This window comes from Halichoerus grypus, chromosome 14 (genome assembly GCF_964656455.1).
Source record: "Halichoerus grypus chromosome 14, mHalGry1.hap1.1, whole genome shotgun sequence".
NCBI lineage: Eukaryota > Metazoa > Chordata > Mammalia > Carnivora > Phocidae > Halichoerus > Halichoerus grypus.
The window spans coordinates 72,058,335-72,076,873 of record NC_135725.1 but is presented as its reverse complement, the minus strand read 5'-3'; the positions used below and the strand labels follow the sequence as shown (position 1 = coordinate 72,076,873).

At 41.1% G+C, this 18,539-nt stretch overlaps 1 protein-coding gene across 1 annotated transcript in view; it reads left to right on the top strand.

Annotated features, from left to right (window-relative positions):
• Positions 1–315: 315 nt before the first annotated feature.
• The window catches only part of SVEP1 (sushi, von Willebrand factor type A, EGF and pentraxin domain containing 1), a 193,061-nt gene continuing 174,837 nt past the window's right edge, over positions 316–18,539 (top strand). Inside the window, exon 1 of the mRNA XM_036090877.2 lies at positions 316–1,324. Within this exon, the coding sequence (XP_035946770.2) occupies positions 794–1,324 (531 nt within the window). The 5' untranslated portion in view covers positions 316–793. The remainder of the gene's footprint in view (positions 1,325–18,539) is intronic.

The following is an 18,539-nucleotide window of genomic DNA, read 5'->3' as shown; positions in this document are numbered from 1 at the left end:
ACACACACACACACACACACACACACACACACACACCACTGATCAGAAATCCCCACCAGGAAAGTCAAACATCTATTTGGTGAGGGTTGTGGGGGCACCGGAGGGGGTAAAAAGAGACACAAAAGGTGAGCAAGCAGTTTTCAAAGGATGCTTTCAACTCGCTGGCCAGTCCGTGTGTGTTTTCCTCTACAAAGTGTTTCCAATTACTGTGGCACTCTCGGTATCTGGATCCATCTCCAGTGAATTCCTCTGCAGCTCCTGCCAGACATATGGGATCAATCAGGGCTTCGGCGCTGGTGCGCTTGCTGCGGGAATGTTGACAGCCTGACAGACGCGGGGTTCTGGTGTCATGGAATCTCCGAGTCTTTGGCCTGATCCCGGGAGGAGAATGAGAGGGGGAGGAGAGAGATATAGGCAGAGATAGAGGAAGGAGAGAGGAGAGGGGAGCGGGAGAGACAGAGGAGGAAGAGAGGGAGAAGGAGGGACGCGGGAGATTTTTCTTGACTGCCCCCTTTCCTTCAAACATTTTATAGGCTTCGGGGAGAGAGGGAGGAGGAGAGAGGGAAGAAAAAAGGCGAGAGCTCGAGGGGTAGAGAGCGCGCGCCTTTCCCTGCGAGCCCCGGAGCCGCGGGAGTCCGCTCGTGTCCCCAGGCTGGGCTAGGAGGGCGCCGAGGCTCCGACCGCCGCCCCGCGCCCGCGCCGCGCACTCCCCTCGGCGAGCCGGCCGGCCGAGCGTCTCTCCGCGCCGGGGCCGACGCCTGCGCTCCGGGCCGGCCGCTCCGTCTCCAGCGCGATGTGGCCGCGCCTGGCCTTTTGTTGCTGGGGTCTGGCGCTCGTTTCGGGCTGGGCGACCTTTCAGCAGATGTCCCCGTCGCGCAATTTCAGCTTCCGCCTCTTCCCCGAGACCGCGCCCGGAGCCCCGGGGCGGCTGCCCGCGCCGCCCGCGCCCGGCGAGGACGCGGCGGAGAGCAAAGTGGAGCGGCTGGGCCAGGCGTTCCGGCGGCGCGTGCGGCGGCTGCGGGAGCTCAGCGAGCGCCTGGAGCTCGTCTTCCTGGTGGACGAGTCGTCCAGCGTGGGCCAAGCCAACTTCCTCAGCGAGCTCAAGTTCGTCCGCAAGCTGCTGTCCGACTTCCCCGTGGTGCCCACGGCCACGCGCGTGGCCATCGTGACCTTCTCGTCCAAGAACAACGTGGTGCCGCGCGTCGATTACATCTCCCACCGCCGCGCGCACCAGCACAAGTGCGCTCTGCTCAGCCGCGAGATCCCGGCCATCACCTACCGCGGCGGCGGCACCTACACCAAGGGCGCCTTCCAGCAAGCCGCGGTAAGGCGCCCGCCCCTCCCGGCTCCGGCCCTCGCCCCCCGGCCCTGCCCATCCTTTGCTGCGGGCTCACCTCCAACCCGGGGTTCACCCTCGGGCAAGCCGCAGCCTGCCCACGTCAAGTCCCAGTGCACAGAATCAGAGTCATACCTACCTTCCTATTGTTGAGAGGGTCCCGGCGGGTGATGGATTTTAACCGCTTAGCGAGATGGCAGGCTCCTCAGAGTGGTCTCCTTTGAGGGCCGTCTTAGGAAGGGGTCCTTAAGATGCGGTCCACGTTCACACGTGTAGGGACAGACCGTGTCCGAGCTGGAACAGGTGAGTGAGTGTGTGTTATGAAGTGTCTCTAAAGGTAAGACGTAGAGCGAACTGAAGAGTTCCTCAATTCCTTTTTGTGTTATTGTATGCTTTTGATACGCATTTCACTGCATGCGTTTCTTATTTTTACTGAGACCTTTATAGGATTTTTAGCATCTAGAAGAGGAAATCCGTTTTAGAGGATGGACTTTTACATAATTTAACTTTTTCTGATTACCAAGTAACACATATTCAGTTGAAGAAAATTTGGAACACACAGAAATGTCTGACACATACCAGCATGCCAGTATCTGTGGAATGAATGAAACAGAAAGGAGGAAAAGGGGGGGGACTATGACCCCATCACCCTTAAAAAAACACTGTTTACATGTTGTTGAACAGTCGCTGAATATGCATATTTGTGCATACTTTTCACCAAAGTGGTGTCTTGCTGTTTTGTAGCCTACATTTTTCATTTGTTATATCAAAAATGATCTACACTAGTATATTATACATCTAATATAGCTATTAGATATCTACATTAGCTGCATACTATTCCATTGAATACATACACCGTCATTTAATTTACCTGTCACCTGTTATTGGACACTTAGGGTTTTTATTAACTAAGTTATGGTAAACACAAATATTTGTGCACCCTGTTGATTACTTCCTTAGGAAGAATTTCTAAGAGGTTCCTGATTTAAGAATATGAACATTTGTAAGCTTCTTGATACATATTGTCCAATTCTCCCTTGGAGGGTCATGTAAATTTACATTCACACCAGCAGAGTATCACAGCAGTTAAGTTTGCCATATGGTCACCAATAACGTGTACTATTATTTTAAATATCTTTGCCAATTTCATAGTTGAATAGAGGTATCATTTCAGCAAATTCACATTTTTAGTTTTATTGAGGATGAATATTTTTCAGTACATTTACTGGGCATTTGTATTTTTCCTTTGATACTTACCTGGTCATAATTTTTGCCCATTTTGCACTGACAGTATATGTTAGTTTTTTTTTCCTTATTGATTTGTAAAAGCTCTTTATATAGTAAGACTAGTAACTCCTATTTGTATGTGCTGTAAATGTTTTTCCAGGTCACTGCCTTTTACTTTTGTCTATTGCAGTGTTGTTATATGATGTAACTTTTTATATATTCAAATCTATTAAACATTGACCTTAAGATCCCATATTTGCTTATATTCTTAGAATGGCCTTTTCATTTCCCAAATTGGAGAAATGGTTTTCCATTTAACAGTATAATTCATCTGGAACTTATTTTAGTGTATGGTATGACGAAGATATCTATTTTATTTTTTAGTAAATAGTTAACAAGTTGTCCTCGTATCATTTGCTTGAAAGCTATCCATCCTTTTCCAATTTAATCGAATGCCACTTTTATCATCCACTAAATGCTTATGGGTATTTGATCTTCTGACTTTCTATTAATTTGTCTTATCTATTTATTATTTTTAAGCTTTGCAAAAGTGATTTAATTATAACTTTACAATATATTTAAATATCTGGCAGTGCAAATTCTCCCTTTTTCTTATCCCTTTGAAATCAATTCTTATGTATTTATTACTTAATATGAATTTTTAATTCATTTTCACATATTTCAAATGAAAGCAACCAGGATTTTGATTTCAATAGAGAAAATATCAAATTAAATTGTGGATTACTTATATTTTATAATAATAGTTGCCCCCAAGTCAAAAATATGTCTGTATATAACCAGTTCTTTTTATATTGTTCAGTAAAGTTGTAGATTTCTAGTAATTAAGTCCTGCATATAGTTCCAAATTTAGGCCTAACTATATTCTATTCAGTATTGCTACCATGAATAGCACCTTTTCTAATTCAATTGTAAACGGTTATTCTTATTGTACAGAAACATTGTTGATTTTCTGAATATATCTTCTGTATCTAGATTCTTGCCGAAGTCTATTTGATTCATTTTTTCTTTTTAAATACATTTTATTTTACTGATAATAAATGGTTTATAGAAAATAATCAGACAAATTACCTGTAAATACACTGTAATATTGTGATATACACCTTTCTTGACTTTTTGCAGTTGTTTAAATAATAGGTATGTTTTTGTGCATGCATAAACAGTGTTTGCCCAAAAAAGGGTTATATTGTACATTCTCTTTTCTGACTTGACTTTCTTTTCCACCATATTTTCAGTCTTTTTCCATAATAAGAAATACACCTTTACTTTATCATTTTTCACAGTCACATAGTATTCCACTGTAGAATATGCCTTTATTTTATCATGTAAATACCCATTATTATATATTTAGGCTATTATAAACAACACCATGTGACTAAATTTTTCTTCATATCTTTAATAATTTCCTCAATGCAAATTTCTAAAGTGGCAGCTATTATTGCATCCAAGGGTATGCCCATTTTTTAAAGCCTTTGGTACATGTGCCAAGTTGTCCTGCAGAAAATCAGCACCAAATTGCACTCCTATGTGCAGTGCCTGGATCAGTACTTAGGATGCAGCCAACATAGGTTAGTGTCACTTGAACACCCCCCCAGCCCGCCCCACTTTATATGTGAAAAGTGGAGTCCCATTTTGAATTGCATTTCCTAGTGAGGCTGAACACTTTTTTCATATATTATTGACCATATATAGCTCTGCTTTTTTGGATATCCATTAAAATATTTTGGGATTATTATCCATTTTTTATTTGAGGGTGCTTCTTTTTCTTACTGATTAGCAAATGCTCTTTGCATTTTTTTTAAAGATTTTATTTATTTGAGAGAGAGAGAGTGAGAGAGCATGAGAGGGGAGAGGGTCAGAGGGAGAAGCAGGCTCCCCGCTGAGCAGGGAGCCTGATGTGGGACTTGATCCAAGGACTCTGGGATCATGACCTGAGCCGAAGGCAGTCACTTAACCACTGAGCCACCCAGGCGCCCTGTTCTTTGCTTCTTAATGGCATTAACCTTCCTGCTGCTAAGTATGAGGCAAGTAGTTTTTCTAGGTGTTTCTCAATTGCCTTCTGAATTTCTTCATGGTGACAACATCTATCATTTTATCAATTGATTGAATCTATGTTTCTTTTCATTTGTGCTTTTTTCATTTCCTATGAAGTTTGAAAAGCTTTTGCCTCTAGGAGATGAAGTAACTCCTTAAAGATGCCCCCCTTTTATTGAACTGTTTCACCAGGCAGGGTTCAGTTTTGCAGATCCGGTTCTCTGTTGGCCCCCATTCCAAGTACTCATGAGGTCCTAGGGCTGGCCTTATTCCTGATGTCACCACCCACTCCATCTGAGAAGAACCCTGCTGCATCAGGGAAAAACTTGCCGTATACCAGCTCCTCTGTTTGGATTGGCCAGGTTTGCCCGGGGCCTCTAAGTACGTTGATCCAAAACAGTTAAATGGGTAATGAATCAAGTACACACTGCTCGCCTCAAGACCTACTCTGTCTTCAGCTTTCTCCTTCCAAATACTACATCCTGTCTTGGAAAGTGAAATTGCCAGCAAGGTTCCCCGTGCTCTTCTTCAGTCTGGATCCATTTGTAATCTAACAAGGCGAGACTTCTCAAAAGTTGGTGTTCGTTGAACTTCCCTTTGATTTTATTTTTCTTTTCTCATTTGGATTATGTGAAGGTGCGGGAGGGGGTCAGCTGGACCCAGTCCCTGGCTGACCTGGAAACTTACGTGTCTTTACGGAACCTCTGATGAGCAGTCTTAGGTGTAATTAAAATATGGTATTGGGAGAAAATTGATAGAAGAGGAGTGATGTTTAAAAATGACATTAGTGGAAGTTTGCATATGGGTTTCTGCATGGGGATCAGGCAAGCCTGTTTCACTGCAGAATTAGTTTGAAGATTGTAAGCTGTGTAGCTTGTGTTTGGATATGAAACTTAATACATTTCATCAGGGAAATGAGACAGTTCATCAGATTCCCATGTGTGTGCAGAATGGTATTATTGGAACGGACTGTGTTTGTGAGCTGGGAAATTGAAAATCACAGGGATATTTTTGAGGTTGTTAATTACTTTCCCCAGAAAAATTAGTTTTTCAAACCTTTTCCACTTGAAACGGAATGTCCACACACTACACACAGGCACAAACACAGGCAGACAAATACACAAGGCACAATAACATAGACATAGATACGTGTTTGCAAGTCCATGACCACCCCTCACAATCCACACACCTTACTCCTCTTATGTAAAAAATCTCAAGATGTAGAATTTCCTTTACCAGCATGAAATTTGCTGTTAGCTTTCAGCATATATGATTGACTAAACAAAAAAGATAACAGTGGGCTTTATTTTTTTATTCGGTGTCAGAATTGTACAGCTTGATGGGGAGTATATCACACTTTATTTCAATGGATAAACTGCACTGTAGATCTTTTCTTTTTAGACATTATCCGCCAGCACTCATCAAAGAGTGCAAAGACTAAAGTGGTGAATCTGTGGTTAGCACAGGTCCTTCCAGAAACACAGTCAATAGAATGGGAGGAAGTTTTAGCACCTTGAACTTACATGAAAACCTTTTACAAAATAAACAGAAAGCTCTTCAGATTTTCCTTTCCAAGGAGTGACTTTTTCATAACAACTTTTCTTCTTAGTTTTTCTCTCCACCACGTATTTATAAATTGCCTTTCCTAAACTGCATCTTTTGGATTGGCCACGCTATGAATGCAAGGCTGTCCACCTCTTCAGCATTTCAAGTCGTTATACAAGCAGAGCCCCTCATTCCTACTTCACTTTTGCTAAATATCTATTAAACAAACAGCATGAAGCTTCCTTTGAAAAAAAGTTCTGCTTTTCTCCATCGTTCCACAGTTCCAGAAATATGATCCTCTGGTGAGGAATGTGCTGTCTCACTAAAAATTTGAGATTTAGATGGCCAGGAGACTGGGAAGAGATGGGCAGCAGCTCTTGCTGGCTTTAGGGAAAGAGCATCACTGCAATATGTCCACACTAGTACGTATTCACACCTTTACGAGGAGACAAATCTGCTCTCTCAGCCTTATGGGAGGGAAGGATCTGTTTTTAAGTTTTCTAATAAAATCTGGAGATGTGTGAGGTGACACTAGATTAAAACCCTGACGAATAAAATTAGGGCCATTTTGTTTTCATACAGTAGACCAATTATAGCCGTTGTGCATTTTCTAGCAGGCTTTCTGATGGCCCAAATGCTGAAGGAATAGGAAGATTTGAGTTTTCCTTTCTTAGGGGAAAGGATTGAAGGGGAGTCGTACAATCTACAGTGGATTCAGTTGATCCAAACTCGGAGCATGACTTAGAGGTCTCAAGAGTTGCTCACTGATGCAAAAGCTAATTTGTTTCAATGCTGAAAAGATACACTTCTAAATGTCTCTCTGGAAATGTTCTCTCTTTTGTGCTGCTTAGGCTTTTAAACAATTCTCCTTTTGCCTTAGTCTCATGTAGGAACTTGTTTTGTCATCCCATCCAAACTTTAGAAGTGCGAATGAATGGATGAATTGAAAGAGTCCTCAGTGCATAAAGCAGAATAATAAGAACGTACACCTACTGCTTCTGTTATCATTATTGGCTGCCAGTAGTCTGTTATGTTTGGTTGAAATGTATCATGAGAACTCTTGGTCAAAGACTTGACTGCCTAGACACAGAGAGAGGTTGGACTATTCTGTCCTGCTTCATTTCTGTGGTCAAAGGATAGGAAAGTCTCTCCCATCCCCTACCCCCTGCCATGTCCTCCTGGCTCAGAGAGGATCTCTCTTCATAGCGGCCATGGAATTATTAAATGTATTCATTCTTGATCAGATATGCCTTTAATTTGTGAAGTGATTTATAACTCACAGTGCTTTCATATTAAGATTTTACAGAATCAGTTCTGAAGATTCAAGTTTTATAGGAACAGCATCAGATTCTAGAAGAAGTTATGTAACTAAATGCTAGTCACAAAGCTAAGTAAATGCCACAGACGAGTCAGTCCAGTCTTCTGACTTGTCCTCTTGTCTTTTTCCTCCCCTGCCCGCCATTTCCTACATTTGACCATGTTACCTCCGTGTCTTGAGTTATATCAAAAGCTAGGGAGAAATCGAAGATTCCATTTCTAGAGCTGCAGAAGTGTTACATTAAGACATAAAGCCAAACACTCTAGCCCAGAAGACATAAACCATGGTCTTCAGGCCTTTTCATTCAATGGATACATTTCAATTAGACATATGTATATACGTGCATGTTTGTGTGTGTTTATATATATACAATATATTCTCTTTTTTCTCTCTCCCACCCCTCCCATACAATATATTTTCTAATTCTAGCAGATGCTTTAAAATCAGAAAATTGCATTTTTTTAAAAAAAAAATCTGACTTTTTGTCTTACCCTTGACAAATTGGAATATGTAGCAATTCTGGGTGTGATTTGTCTCAACTCATCAGAGTCCCCACCTGGCTCCTGGAATTTTCTTTCGTTGTCCTTGATTGCTACTCCATGGTCTGACATAGATCAGTCATGGGCAGAGCCTGAAGTGGTATAATCCCTTCTAGTTTATCTTCTGAGCTTCCTTTTTACCACTGAATTAGCTAGGAGAAGGTTTAGCTGGCTGTAATTGAAAAATCTAAAGTACCACTGGCTTAAACACAATAAGCATTTATTTCTGTCTCAAACTGTTTTGAAAATTATTAGAGGAGAGCCTGGATGGCTTAGTCAGTTAAACGTCTGCCTTCAGCTCAGATCGTGATCCCGGGGTCCTGGGATCGAGTCCTGCATCGGGCTTCTTGCTCAGTGGGGAGCCTGCTTCTCTCTCTATCTCCCACTCCCCCTGCTTGTGCTCTCTCTTTCTCTGACAAATGAATAAATAAAATCTTTTAAAAAATTGTTAGAAAACTCTAATATGGCAGGTCTGTGATGTCTTCAGGGATCCAGGGTCTCTCCTTCAGCTCTCTGCTCCACCATCTTCAGGTCACCTCAGTGGTCTAAGATGGCTGTTGGAGCTTCCAAACATCAGGGGCTTATGCCGGACCCCAGGGATGAGGACAGGGCAAAGACAGTCACATCATTCTTTCAGGAGACTCTGTGGCCGTCCACATAATACTTCCATGTAGATCTCATTTGGGACCACTTGGGCTCATGCCCATCCTTGAAGAGGGAGGAGAGGATGGATGCTGAGGAGGTAAGAAGCAGTCTTTGCTACACCAGTGTCAGGAAGAGCCTGCGTCTAACCAGGGAGATTTTGGAAATCCCACTTCATTTCTTCCTCAAATGGCACTGGCCCGACTCAGCTCAAGATGGAAGACTGAGGCCTTGCCTAACTGAAAGATCTTTGCCCTTGTGCTCGATTATACATCTTTTAATAAAAACTATCAAAGTTCCAGAGCAATCCATTTAAATTTTGGCAACAAAAACTACTTATGTGCGTTTCCCAGGAGCCAGAAGTTTCTAAATAATATGGCATCCACTCCCAAATAAAATATTATACTGAAAGTGATGGGGGGAAGATGCATACTACAAAATAAAATCAATATTTTTTGTCATTAATTTAGTAAACGCAAGTTAACGTTTCTCAGGAAAACATTGTGCTTCTTTGGCTTTTCTAGAGTAAGCTGTCAGGTTAAGAGACCTCTCCATTACAAGGAATTTCCTGTTCTGTATTGTGTCTGCCTTTCCCTGATTTTTGAGACTGTTCTCTAAAGCTCCCCGGGCCATATGAAGAATGGATTTCTGGCGTAGACTCTGCTTACATACAGTAACCTGCTCTGCTTTGGAGGCCAGTTGTGGATAGGGAAAACTCTGAGAGCTGATGAGGTATGTTGGATGTGTTACAGTGCTTCACTTGAAATGAATGATAGTGGTCAGAAGGTGAAATCTGCAACACATTAGTAGGTGTATTTTCTTATCAATCTTCATAAAAAGATTTTTTTTTAAAGATTTTATTTATTTATTTGAGAGAGAGAGAATGAGAGAGAGCACATGAGAGGGGGGAGGGTCAGAGGGAGAAGCAGACTCCCTGCCGAGCAGGGAGCCCGATGCAGGACTTGATCCCGGGACTCCAGGATCATGACCTGAGCCGAAGGCAGTCGCTTAACCAACTGAGCCACCCAGGCGCCCTTCATAAAAAGATTCTTAAAGTATGCATCTTCTTTGCTATCTGTCCTTCTCATGAGGTCATCCAAGCGTTGCTGTTTTATTTATGTAAAGAGTTAAGCAATAAAGATTTTTCGAATTCAGAGCATATATTTCTTTCAGAGCTGCAGGAATCGTGAGAGCTGTACACTTGAGGATAGATTCTCATTATTATATATGTTGCAGTGGTGCTAGCGACCTTGTTTCTAGATGTGAATACATGTAATCCAAAGTTAAGGAAAAAATAACTTACCCACTATTAGTAGAGAGAAACATTTTAAAGCAAGTTCATTGCAGGACCTATTCCATGATCGAATCGTTTACTAAGTAAACTAACCTTACTAAAACTAACTTTACTAGTAACTAACTTTACTAAAGTTAGTTTACTTAGTAAATTTACTCAGTCACTGAATAAGTAAAGTCCAAGTTGGCCGTTTTTCCAGCTGTAAGTTGCTGCTAGAGTATATAAAATGTATTTTGAGATACATGCATTCGACGCACTATTTCCCTCATTCCTGCAGAACCACTCCTAATAGCCTTCATTGTGTAATGCCCATCCTGCCACACCTGGTTATAGGTTGTATTGGCTGCTAATGCAAAATGTAGGGTTTTTTTTAAATTTCAAAGATGATATTTTAAAATGTATATACATGTATGTGGTTAAAATACACACACTTTAATTTTTTCAGATACGATCTTTTTCAAATTTTCATTAGCTCCACCTCTAAACTCAAGTGCATCCGTACTTCCTTACATGTATTAGAGTAAGGGTCTCTGCCCTCAGCCAAGGAAGACCTTCCCCCAAGTCTTTCCCCCTTCTTTCTTATGTCTTCAAGCTCTTCCTCTCAATGTAGAACATTCATAATACATCTCTATATTTAAAACTTGACAGCATGTTTCCAGAGCAATATGATAAATTGTCAGTATGTTTACAGAGTCTTCAAAGTAAAAAAAACTTTAAGTAATTACCAATCAAAGAATTTCTTATAAAATACAAACTTAAGACATACTCAAAGATTCTGTAAAAGTATACTCATCCCAGCATTACTTGAAATAGGAAAAAATTAGAAACAATCTGGCTGTGGTTTGGGAGGGCTCAGTAAATGATACCGTTCTTTACCTCTCCTGAGTTCTAGATCAATTGAATTAGAATACACCATAAAAGGTGGGAGGAGAATCAGACATGCTCTTGTCCCCTGCTCGTGGAGAATGTGGCTTAGGTGCACAGCTTCCTAATACTGAATCTTGAAATTAAATGGACTTGCCTCCCCAGGAATAGACAGTTCTGGGCACATGGGAGCTTGCCTTTGTAAAACTGAGAGCGCTCTTTCCCAGAAGCCAAAGGCTAAAGAGAAGGGGAGAAGGAGCCGCTGGGGAAACCCTCTTCCTCAGGAGAAGAGTGAGAAGTGGTGGTGTAGGGGGCCAAGGAGTAACTGCTGGCTGACACTCGACACAGAAACTAGAGGCAGTAACCACCAAGTTCCAACAACTCAAGACAATTTAAGAAAATACTATATCTACACTGATATGTATTATAGTCAATAAAATCATATTTTAAAAAACTATTTAATGACATAATAAATCAGCCAATTAACATTAAATGAGCTGAAACTCTGTGGGTGTTTACCATCAGTATGTAGAACTCCGTATATAACATAGGTCCAATCTCATTAAATATACACAGAAAAAAAGCTGGGAAGAAAAATTTTAAAATATTAACAGAAGTTATCTACAGGTAGTATATTTACCTATTTAAGTATATCCATTTCTACTGCTTTTGAAAGAAGTAGTTTACAATGAACATGTACTGCATAGTAGGAAGTAAAAGGTGACTGAAGACCTGCCTTCAGGGTGTCTCGCAGCATAGCCTGAAGTGATTGGGCTCAAGTATGAAAATCCTTTTATGTTTCAGCTTTTATCTTAAATATTCAGGAGAGTATTGTGTTTTATTCTCCAATACAGCTCTGCTTTAAGAAATAGAATGACACCTTAGGGTCACCTGGGTGGCTCAGTCAGTTAAGTGTCCAACTTTTGATTTCGGCTCAGGCCATGATCTCAGGGTCATGAGCTTAGAGCCCTGGGTGGGGCTCCTTACTCAGTGGGGAGTCGGCTTGAGATTCTCTCTCTCTCTCTCTGCCCCTCTCCCCCACTCTCTCTCTCAAATAAATAAATCTTTTAAAAAAGGAAATAAAATGACACTTTCACTTATTATCAAGAAATCGAAATGATACAATTCTAGTCTTTTCTTCATCAGCTGCCCAAGGCTGTAGCGTTGAGTCTCTAAGGGCTGGAGAATCATACTGGGTTGAAAGCACTCACTCCAGCTGGCCTTCTCCTCTCTCCCGGTGCCACACTGGATCTTGAGAATCCAGACTCACATACAACTCTGCACACAAGATAGTGGGGTTTTTTTTTTTTTTTCATTGCTTGGTGAGCTGGTTATTCACTGAGGAGAGGAGCCTGGACATCTGGCCATGATGTGATGCAGAGCGGGGTGTTGAGGCTGCAGATGGTAGAAGAAACTGGCTCCATCACCTTGCTGAGAGGTCAGGAGAATGTGGCCCTCCTTTGTCTTGTCACACACGGAAGGGGACGCTGACCCACTGCCCTGTCAGTGTCTCTCACTCTTGTGGGTAATCCTCATCAAAGAACATTCTCAAGGAAGAAGTACTCTAACTCTTTAGTGTTATCACATGTAAATGAAATGATTGCCTCAAAGGACCCATTTTCCTCAATTCTCTAACTCTCAAGTTTCATTTTTTATTGTGATTTTTTTTTTTGTCCTATGCAGTAAAAAACCGTCTGTTTGCCTGCTGTTGCTGATGGAGAATGTTCAGGCACATTCAAATGTGTTGTTTGATGGTGTGTTTTGATCCTGGCATTTCTCTCAACTTGGCTCACATATTTTGACCTACACCAGTTGGATCATATCTGCGAGCCTTGTCATTTTAACCCTATTTTATAGGCTTTACCTTTCCAAATGAATCTGAAATTCACTTTGAAAGAAATTAAGCAATTTTTGTGTGTTTTTCACATTACTCTTTCTAGCCAAGATTGCTCTCTTTTTAGTCACGATTTCTTTCAAAATATGCATGCTTGGCTTTTAAATGTTGCTTCAAAAGTAATGATTTCAGGCAGTTATTGTTGGAATCTCCTAGCAGTAAAGATACCAAAGCTTAGGCATTTTGTATCTGGTCATTAGTGAAAATCTGTATTTTAAATACGCATCTGCAACAGGATGTTATGTGGGACTCGCTGTTGTCCCAGATTTGGCACCAGGATCCATGGCTTAACCTAAAGAACACTGATCATTGCACATTTTAAAGAGAGCCACCAATAACTGAGAATGATATATTCGCTCAGAGTTCACAGACTGCAGAAGAGACCCTACGCAATCAATCCCCCCTCACCTCTTGCCCAGCACCCAACTCTAGTCTATACCAGGAGAGAATTTGGGAGCAAGAGATAAATAGAGACAGAGAAGCAGAGCAGGAATCTTTTTTTTTTTTTTTTTAATTTTATCTTACTATGTTATGTTAGTCACCATACAATACATCATTAGTTTTTGATGTAGTGATCCACGCTTCATTGTTTTTGTATAACACCCAGTGCTCCATGCAGTACGTGCCCTCCTTAATATGCATCACCAGGCTTACCCATCCCCCTATCCCCTCCCCTCTAAAACCCTCAGTTTGTTTCTCAGACTCCATAGTCTTCCATGGTTTGTCTCTCCCTCCGATTTCACCCCCCCTTCAATTTTCCCTTCCTTCTCCTAATGTCCTCCATGCTATTCCTTATGTTCCACAAATAAGTGAAACCGTATGATAATTGACTTTCTCTGCTTGACTTATTTGACTTGGCATAATCTCCTCCAGTCCCATCCAGGTTGATGTAAAAGTTGGGTATTCATCCTTTCTGATGGCTGAGTAATATTCCATTGTATATATGGACCACATCTTCTTTATCCATTCATCTGTTGAAGGGCATCTCAGGTCTTTCCACAGTTTGGCTATAGAGCAGGCATCTCTTGGGGAAAGCAGTGTTCATACTGAAAGCAGATCTCTCTGTCCCTCACGTAGTGCTTTCCTTTCCAGCAACTCCGCAAAGAGACCAGCATTTCATATACTGGTTGGAAATTTACTTGGGCAGAAGCTTTCATTTTTCTCTCTGCCGATTTCATGGAGAAGAAGTAAGCCAGAGACATGGCCAATGTCTCCGTTTTGGGTTCACCAGAAGCAGAACCTGAGATGAGGATTCAAGAGCAATTTGCTTCTTTGGGAGGTGATCCTAGTAAACATTGAGGACACGAGACAGGGAAGGGAACCAACAACAGAAAAGGTAACTAGTGTTGAACTCCACCGGGGGGAGGGAACCTGGGGCAGTGTAGAGTTCAAGCCTTAGAATGACCACAACTGAGAGGGATCTGTGGCACTTAGAAACCGACTCTCATCTGTCACTGTTGAGAGGGGCTCCGAGGAGGGCACCAATTCTGTCACCTCCCCTGCGAGTGGGCAGAGTGGTCTCCAGGCACCAAAGCAAGCCCTCCGACGAAGAGATACAGATGCTGGCAGTTGGAAGTCTGGGATGTGCAAACAGAGAGGTGTGGACAGGGTCTGCTGTTGGAGGCAAGAAGGAGTCTCAGAATGGCCTGCCCTATCAGCACATTGCAAAGCCAAGAGCTGTGACTTTTCCGTGAGTGAGGGAGAACCACAGAAAGGAGCTGGAATTAAGTCACTTGGTTGCCCACTAAGCAAGACAACTCCAGTAGTCAGAAGTTATGTAGACTCCTGGAAGTGGGATCTGGGGAAAGGTGGGGAATTCTCTAAAGAACATACAGAGGGTGAGCATCTGCTGGTCCACAAACTTGGAAAGCCCCAGTGGCTTTTTCTTTATTTCTTTTCACTCTTCGCTCTTTCGAAACTTCCTTTTCCTCCTACAGTTTCAAGGCATAAGACCTACTATCAGAATTTAGTAGGCAGAGATTGTTGAAGTCCTAGCAACAGAGAATTTTGCAGGGATTTGCAGAGTAATCGGTATTCACCTATTTGACATGTTCCCAAAATGTGGAGAAATACTGTAGGGACATATCTGATTAAATAAGGGAATTATAGGGAAACATTTTACGTAGTTCCATCGTAGCACTTGTGGAGGTGATGCCTGTCTCCTCTCTGCTTGACAAGGACAGAGATCCCATCTTATTTGATTTTATGTATGCTCCAGGATAGAAAATGATATTCATTATAACCTTGGAGTTTCTGGAAAACACATATCTTTGGATATTTAGCATTTTAAATTTTAGTATATCAAAGAGAGTATTGTGCTTCTGTGATTTCAAACTAAAACGAGGATGGTCATGACATCTTCTCAAAGGACTGTTTAGGGGATGCTTGACTTTTCAAATGATGGATTTTAATAATTTCAGCCAATTCACTCTTCAGACCACTTTCTCCAGGGAGCAATAGGAGGTGATGAGTAGAATCTCAGGCAGGTGTGACTCCCTACGTTTTTCCCCCTAAATCTGATCAAGGAGGCCAACCACACAGCACCTCTGTGGAGAACTCCATGCAGTGAGTTCAGAAGGGAATCTGCAGGCATCTGAATTGTGAACTCACATCCCCTCTCCACATCACTGTCCATACTGCCCTTTGCAATGTCATCCTCATAACAGCAAAGGTCAAGTAGTTACTTTTCTGTTCCTCTGCCCAGGGCATTATCTACTCCTTCCTGGCTCTGGTGGGATCCTATGGTCATTGGTTAGAGAGTTGTAATTATCCCAAATCCCCTGACCTATCCTCTCAGCCTCCACAAATAGGATTATTTGTTTTCATTCACAGCTTTGAACAAAATGTTGGTTCCATTGTCTGGTTTATCTACTTGACAGACATATTCCAGCAATGGTGATAAGTGATTACTTGCTCGTCAGGTACCACTCTAAGCACTTTTCCCCATATGAAGTCATTAATTCATTAAATCCTTGCAACAGCAAAGTCTCCACCAGTAGGTTAGTATTATTATCCCCTAAGTACAGATGAGGGAAGCGAGACAAAGAGAATGTAAGTAACTTGACCAAAGTTATACTGCTGCTAAGTCAAGGTACTGGAATCCACATGCGGGCAGTCTGAGCCAAAGTCTGAATCCTTAACCACCAGGTAGGACTACCCTGTGCTATATTGTCTGAAGATCTGGTAGGTGCAGGGTCCTCTGATACATACTCATCATTGAAGTTCATTGCAAAGACGTGAGGCAGAAAGGGCAGCCGCAATGGGGACTAGGTCTGTGGTGACTAAGCAGAAGGCCACATGGAGCAGATGCAGGACCAGGAGGAGTGAACATTTGGAGACTGTCATTTGAATGGACACTCTCTAAACACCTGCTAGTCCCAAGTGATCACCCTTATCCCCCACCCCCTTGATCCCCATTCAGTCCAGGACTCTCATATGCCACTTTTGTACAATATACTTTCATTGGCTTGCATCTCCCACCTCATGTGCCTTAACAGATATGTCTACCAGCCATTGCAGAGACCAAGGCACTGAGACAGTGGAAGATCATCTTCTGTTTGCAACACATCTACCTCTGTCCTCTTCATTTATCTAGTTCTTGTGTTCTTAGCTTTCTCTAATCCGTGATCAGTTCTCAACTTCACACTCTTGATTAAAGTACAAATATGACTCAACAGAATTCATTTTTCTAGTCCTAGGTACATCTAGTCCTTCTTTCAAATTATCGTATAGCCTAAACTTAGATTTATAAATTTATATGCCAAACCTCCGCACAAAACTTGGTCTTCCAACTAAATTCAGTTTTTCTTAATCTGGGATACACAATATTCCCATGCATCATAATATTCCTGTTTTTCTTTTTCATATGCCATCCCATTTCACAAAAGAAAAACAAAATCTCCCTATGACTACTCTAGTAGTTTCTTCAGGTAAAAAGAACCCTCGCTTTAGCAATCAGCTCCAGAATCATCAATGCTTGGAAAAATCTTTCTTTAAATACCTTAGGTAATGAGTTAGATTTATTTATGTATCCAGTGCATATTTAGGAAACACTGTTACTGTAAGGGCAAGCATGTAATTAAATTATAAGAATTGGTTGATCTACCAGACTATATTATTCTCAAATATAGTTTTTAAATATAATTTTAAAAGTCAACATTTTTGAATGATTACATATGTAAATATTACTAGAGTCACTGATGGATGATTTAAGTATTTACGTGTAATAAGTCTTCTAATTTATTCAACATTAGATCGTTTGGGGTTTAATTTCAGGGTTTTTTTAAATATATGAAAAACAGAATCTTTTGCTCTAGAATGGTAATTGATGTGGTCATTTATACAAGCCAAAATACAAACCAAAACAAACAAAAAAAAACATAACAAAGTGTCATTTATTTGGAATGCTAATAAATGTCACAATTAAATGTGTTTTTTGATAAATTTAGGATAAATATAACAAATAAAATACACAGTAGGTTCATGAACTTAAAATCCTCTCAACTTCCACCCCCTTTGAATTTTCATGTGTCAGTACATTTGATTTGAAGTATATCTGGGTTTTTGAAAAGTTAGATTGTTCCTGAAGCCCAAATATTTGCAGTATAATGGTTAGATTATCTGTGTCCTTTATATTGTCTAAGCTCCTGATAAATTTTTACTTCATAGATACTATGAATATACCTAGTAAAAAGACATCATTTCTTTCCTGACAGCTTTGAATCAAGATTTTTCTACTTTCTGAGGAAAAATTTTACAATTGAATTCTCCCAAAAACCTACACTGTTTCCTGTCATTTGATGCTTTTCTGGAAGGACAGTTTGCTCTGATAAATTTTCAAAACTGTTTTTCTCCTGGATAAGTCCAAGCATAGCATTCAATTCTTTCCTTTCTTTGTAGCTCATTTCTTCTATAGTGTGTGTCAATCACCAATCATTTTCACTGAGAACCACATCCATCCTCAGTCCTTTGCCCACCTAGAGAGGCTGTCCCTTTCTGTGTGGATTGAGAGTGGCAATTCAGAGGTTGAGATGGATCATTTATATTCTTTCTCTTGGGAATTTGGAGTAGGGCACAAAAATGTTCCGAGAGCAGATTTTTTTTTTTTTCGCCAGTAGGTGGGGAATATAAAGTTAAGACTGCACAGAGAACCAGAGGAATCGCATCAATGTAAAGAGTGAACAAAGATGTGTTGACAGAAACTGAGACAAGATACAGCATGACCCCAGAAGGAAACAGGTGGATGGAAAGTTGGAGGGAGTAGCCATTGGTTCCTGCAGCTTGGTTATTCCTGGTTCCAGTCCCTCTCTTTAAAAAAAACAAAAACAAAACAAAAAAACCTTTATTATTGTAGAGAAGGGAGAGAGAGCATGAGTGGGAGAGGCAGAGGGAGAGAGAATCTCAAGCAGATGCCATGCTGAGCTCAGAGCCCAACACAGGTCTCCATCTCATGACTTTGAGATAACGACCCGACCTGAGCTGAAACCAAGAGTCGGACGATTAACCACCTGTGCCACCCAGGCACCCCCTGGTTCCACTCCCTCTTGAGGCTCAGTTCTCCCTGCTCTTGGGTTTGGAGAGATATTCCTATATATTTCCAATACATTTCCCACTTTGTTTAAGCTAATAAAGTAGATATCCAATTTTTATTGACAACCAAGTGTGGTTAAAACATCCTTCCTAAATTTTTATCTTGAAACTGTGCAAATACCTTTAATTTGAGAGTAACCATTCAAAGTCTTTACTAACTTCCATTTGCAAGTGTTTCTCTAAAAATAATTTTTGCTTCTTTTCCTTTTTATGGAAGTAATATACCCATTAATAGTTTT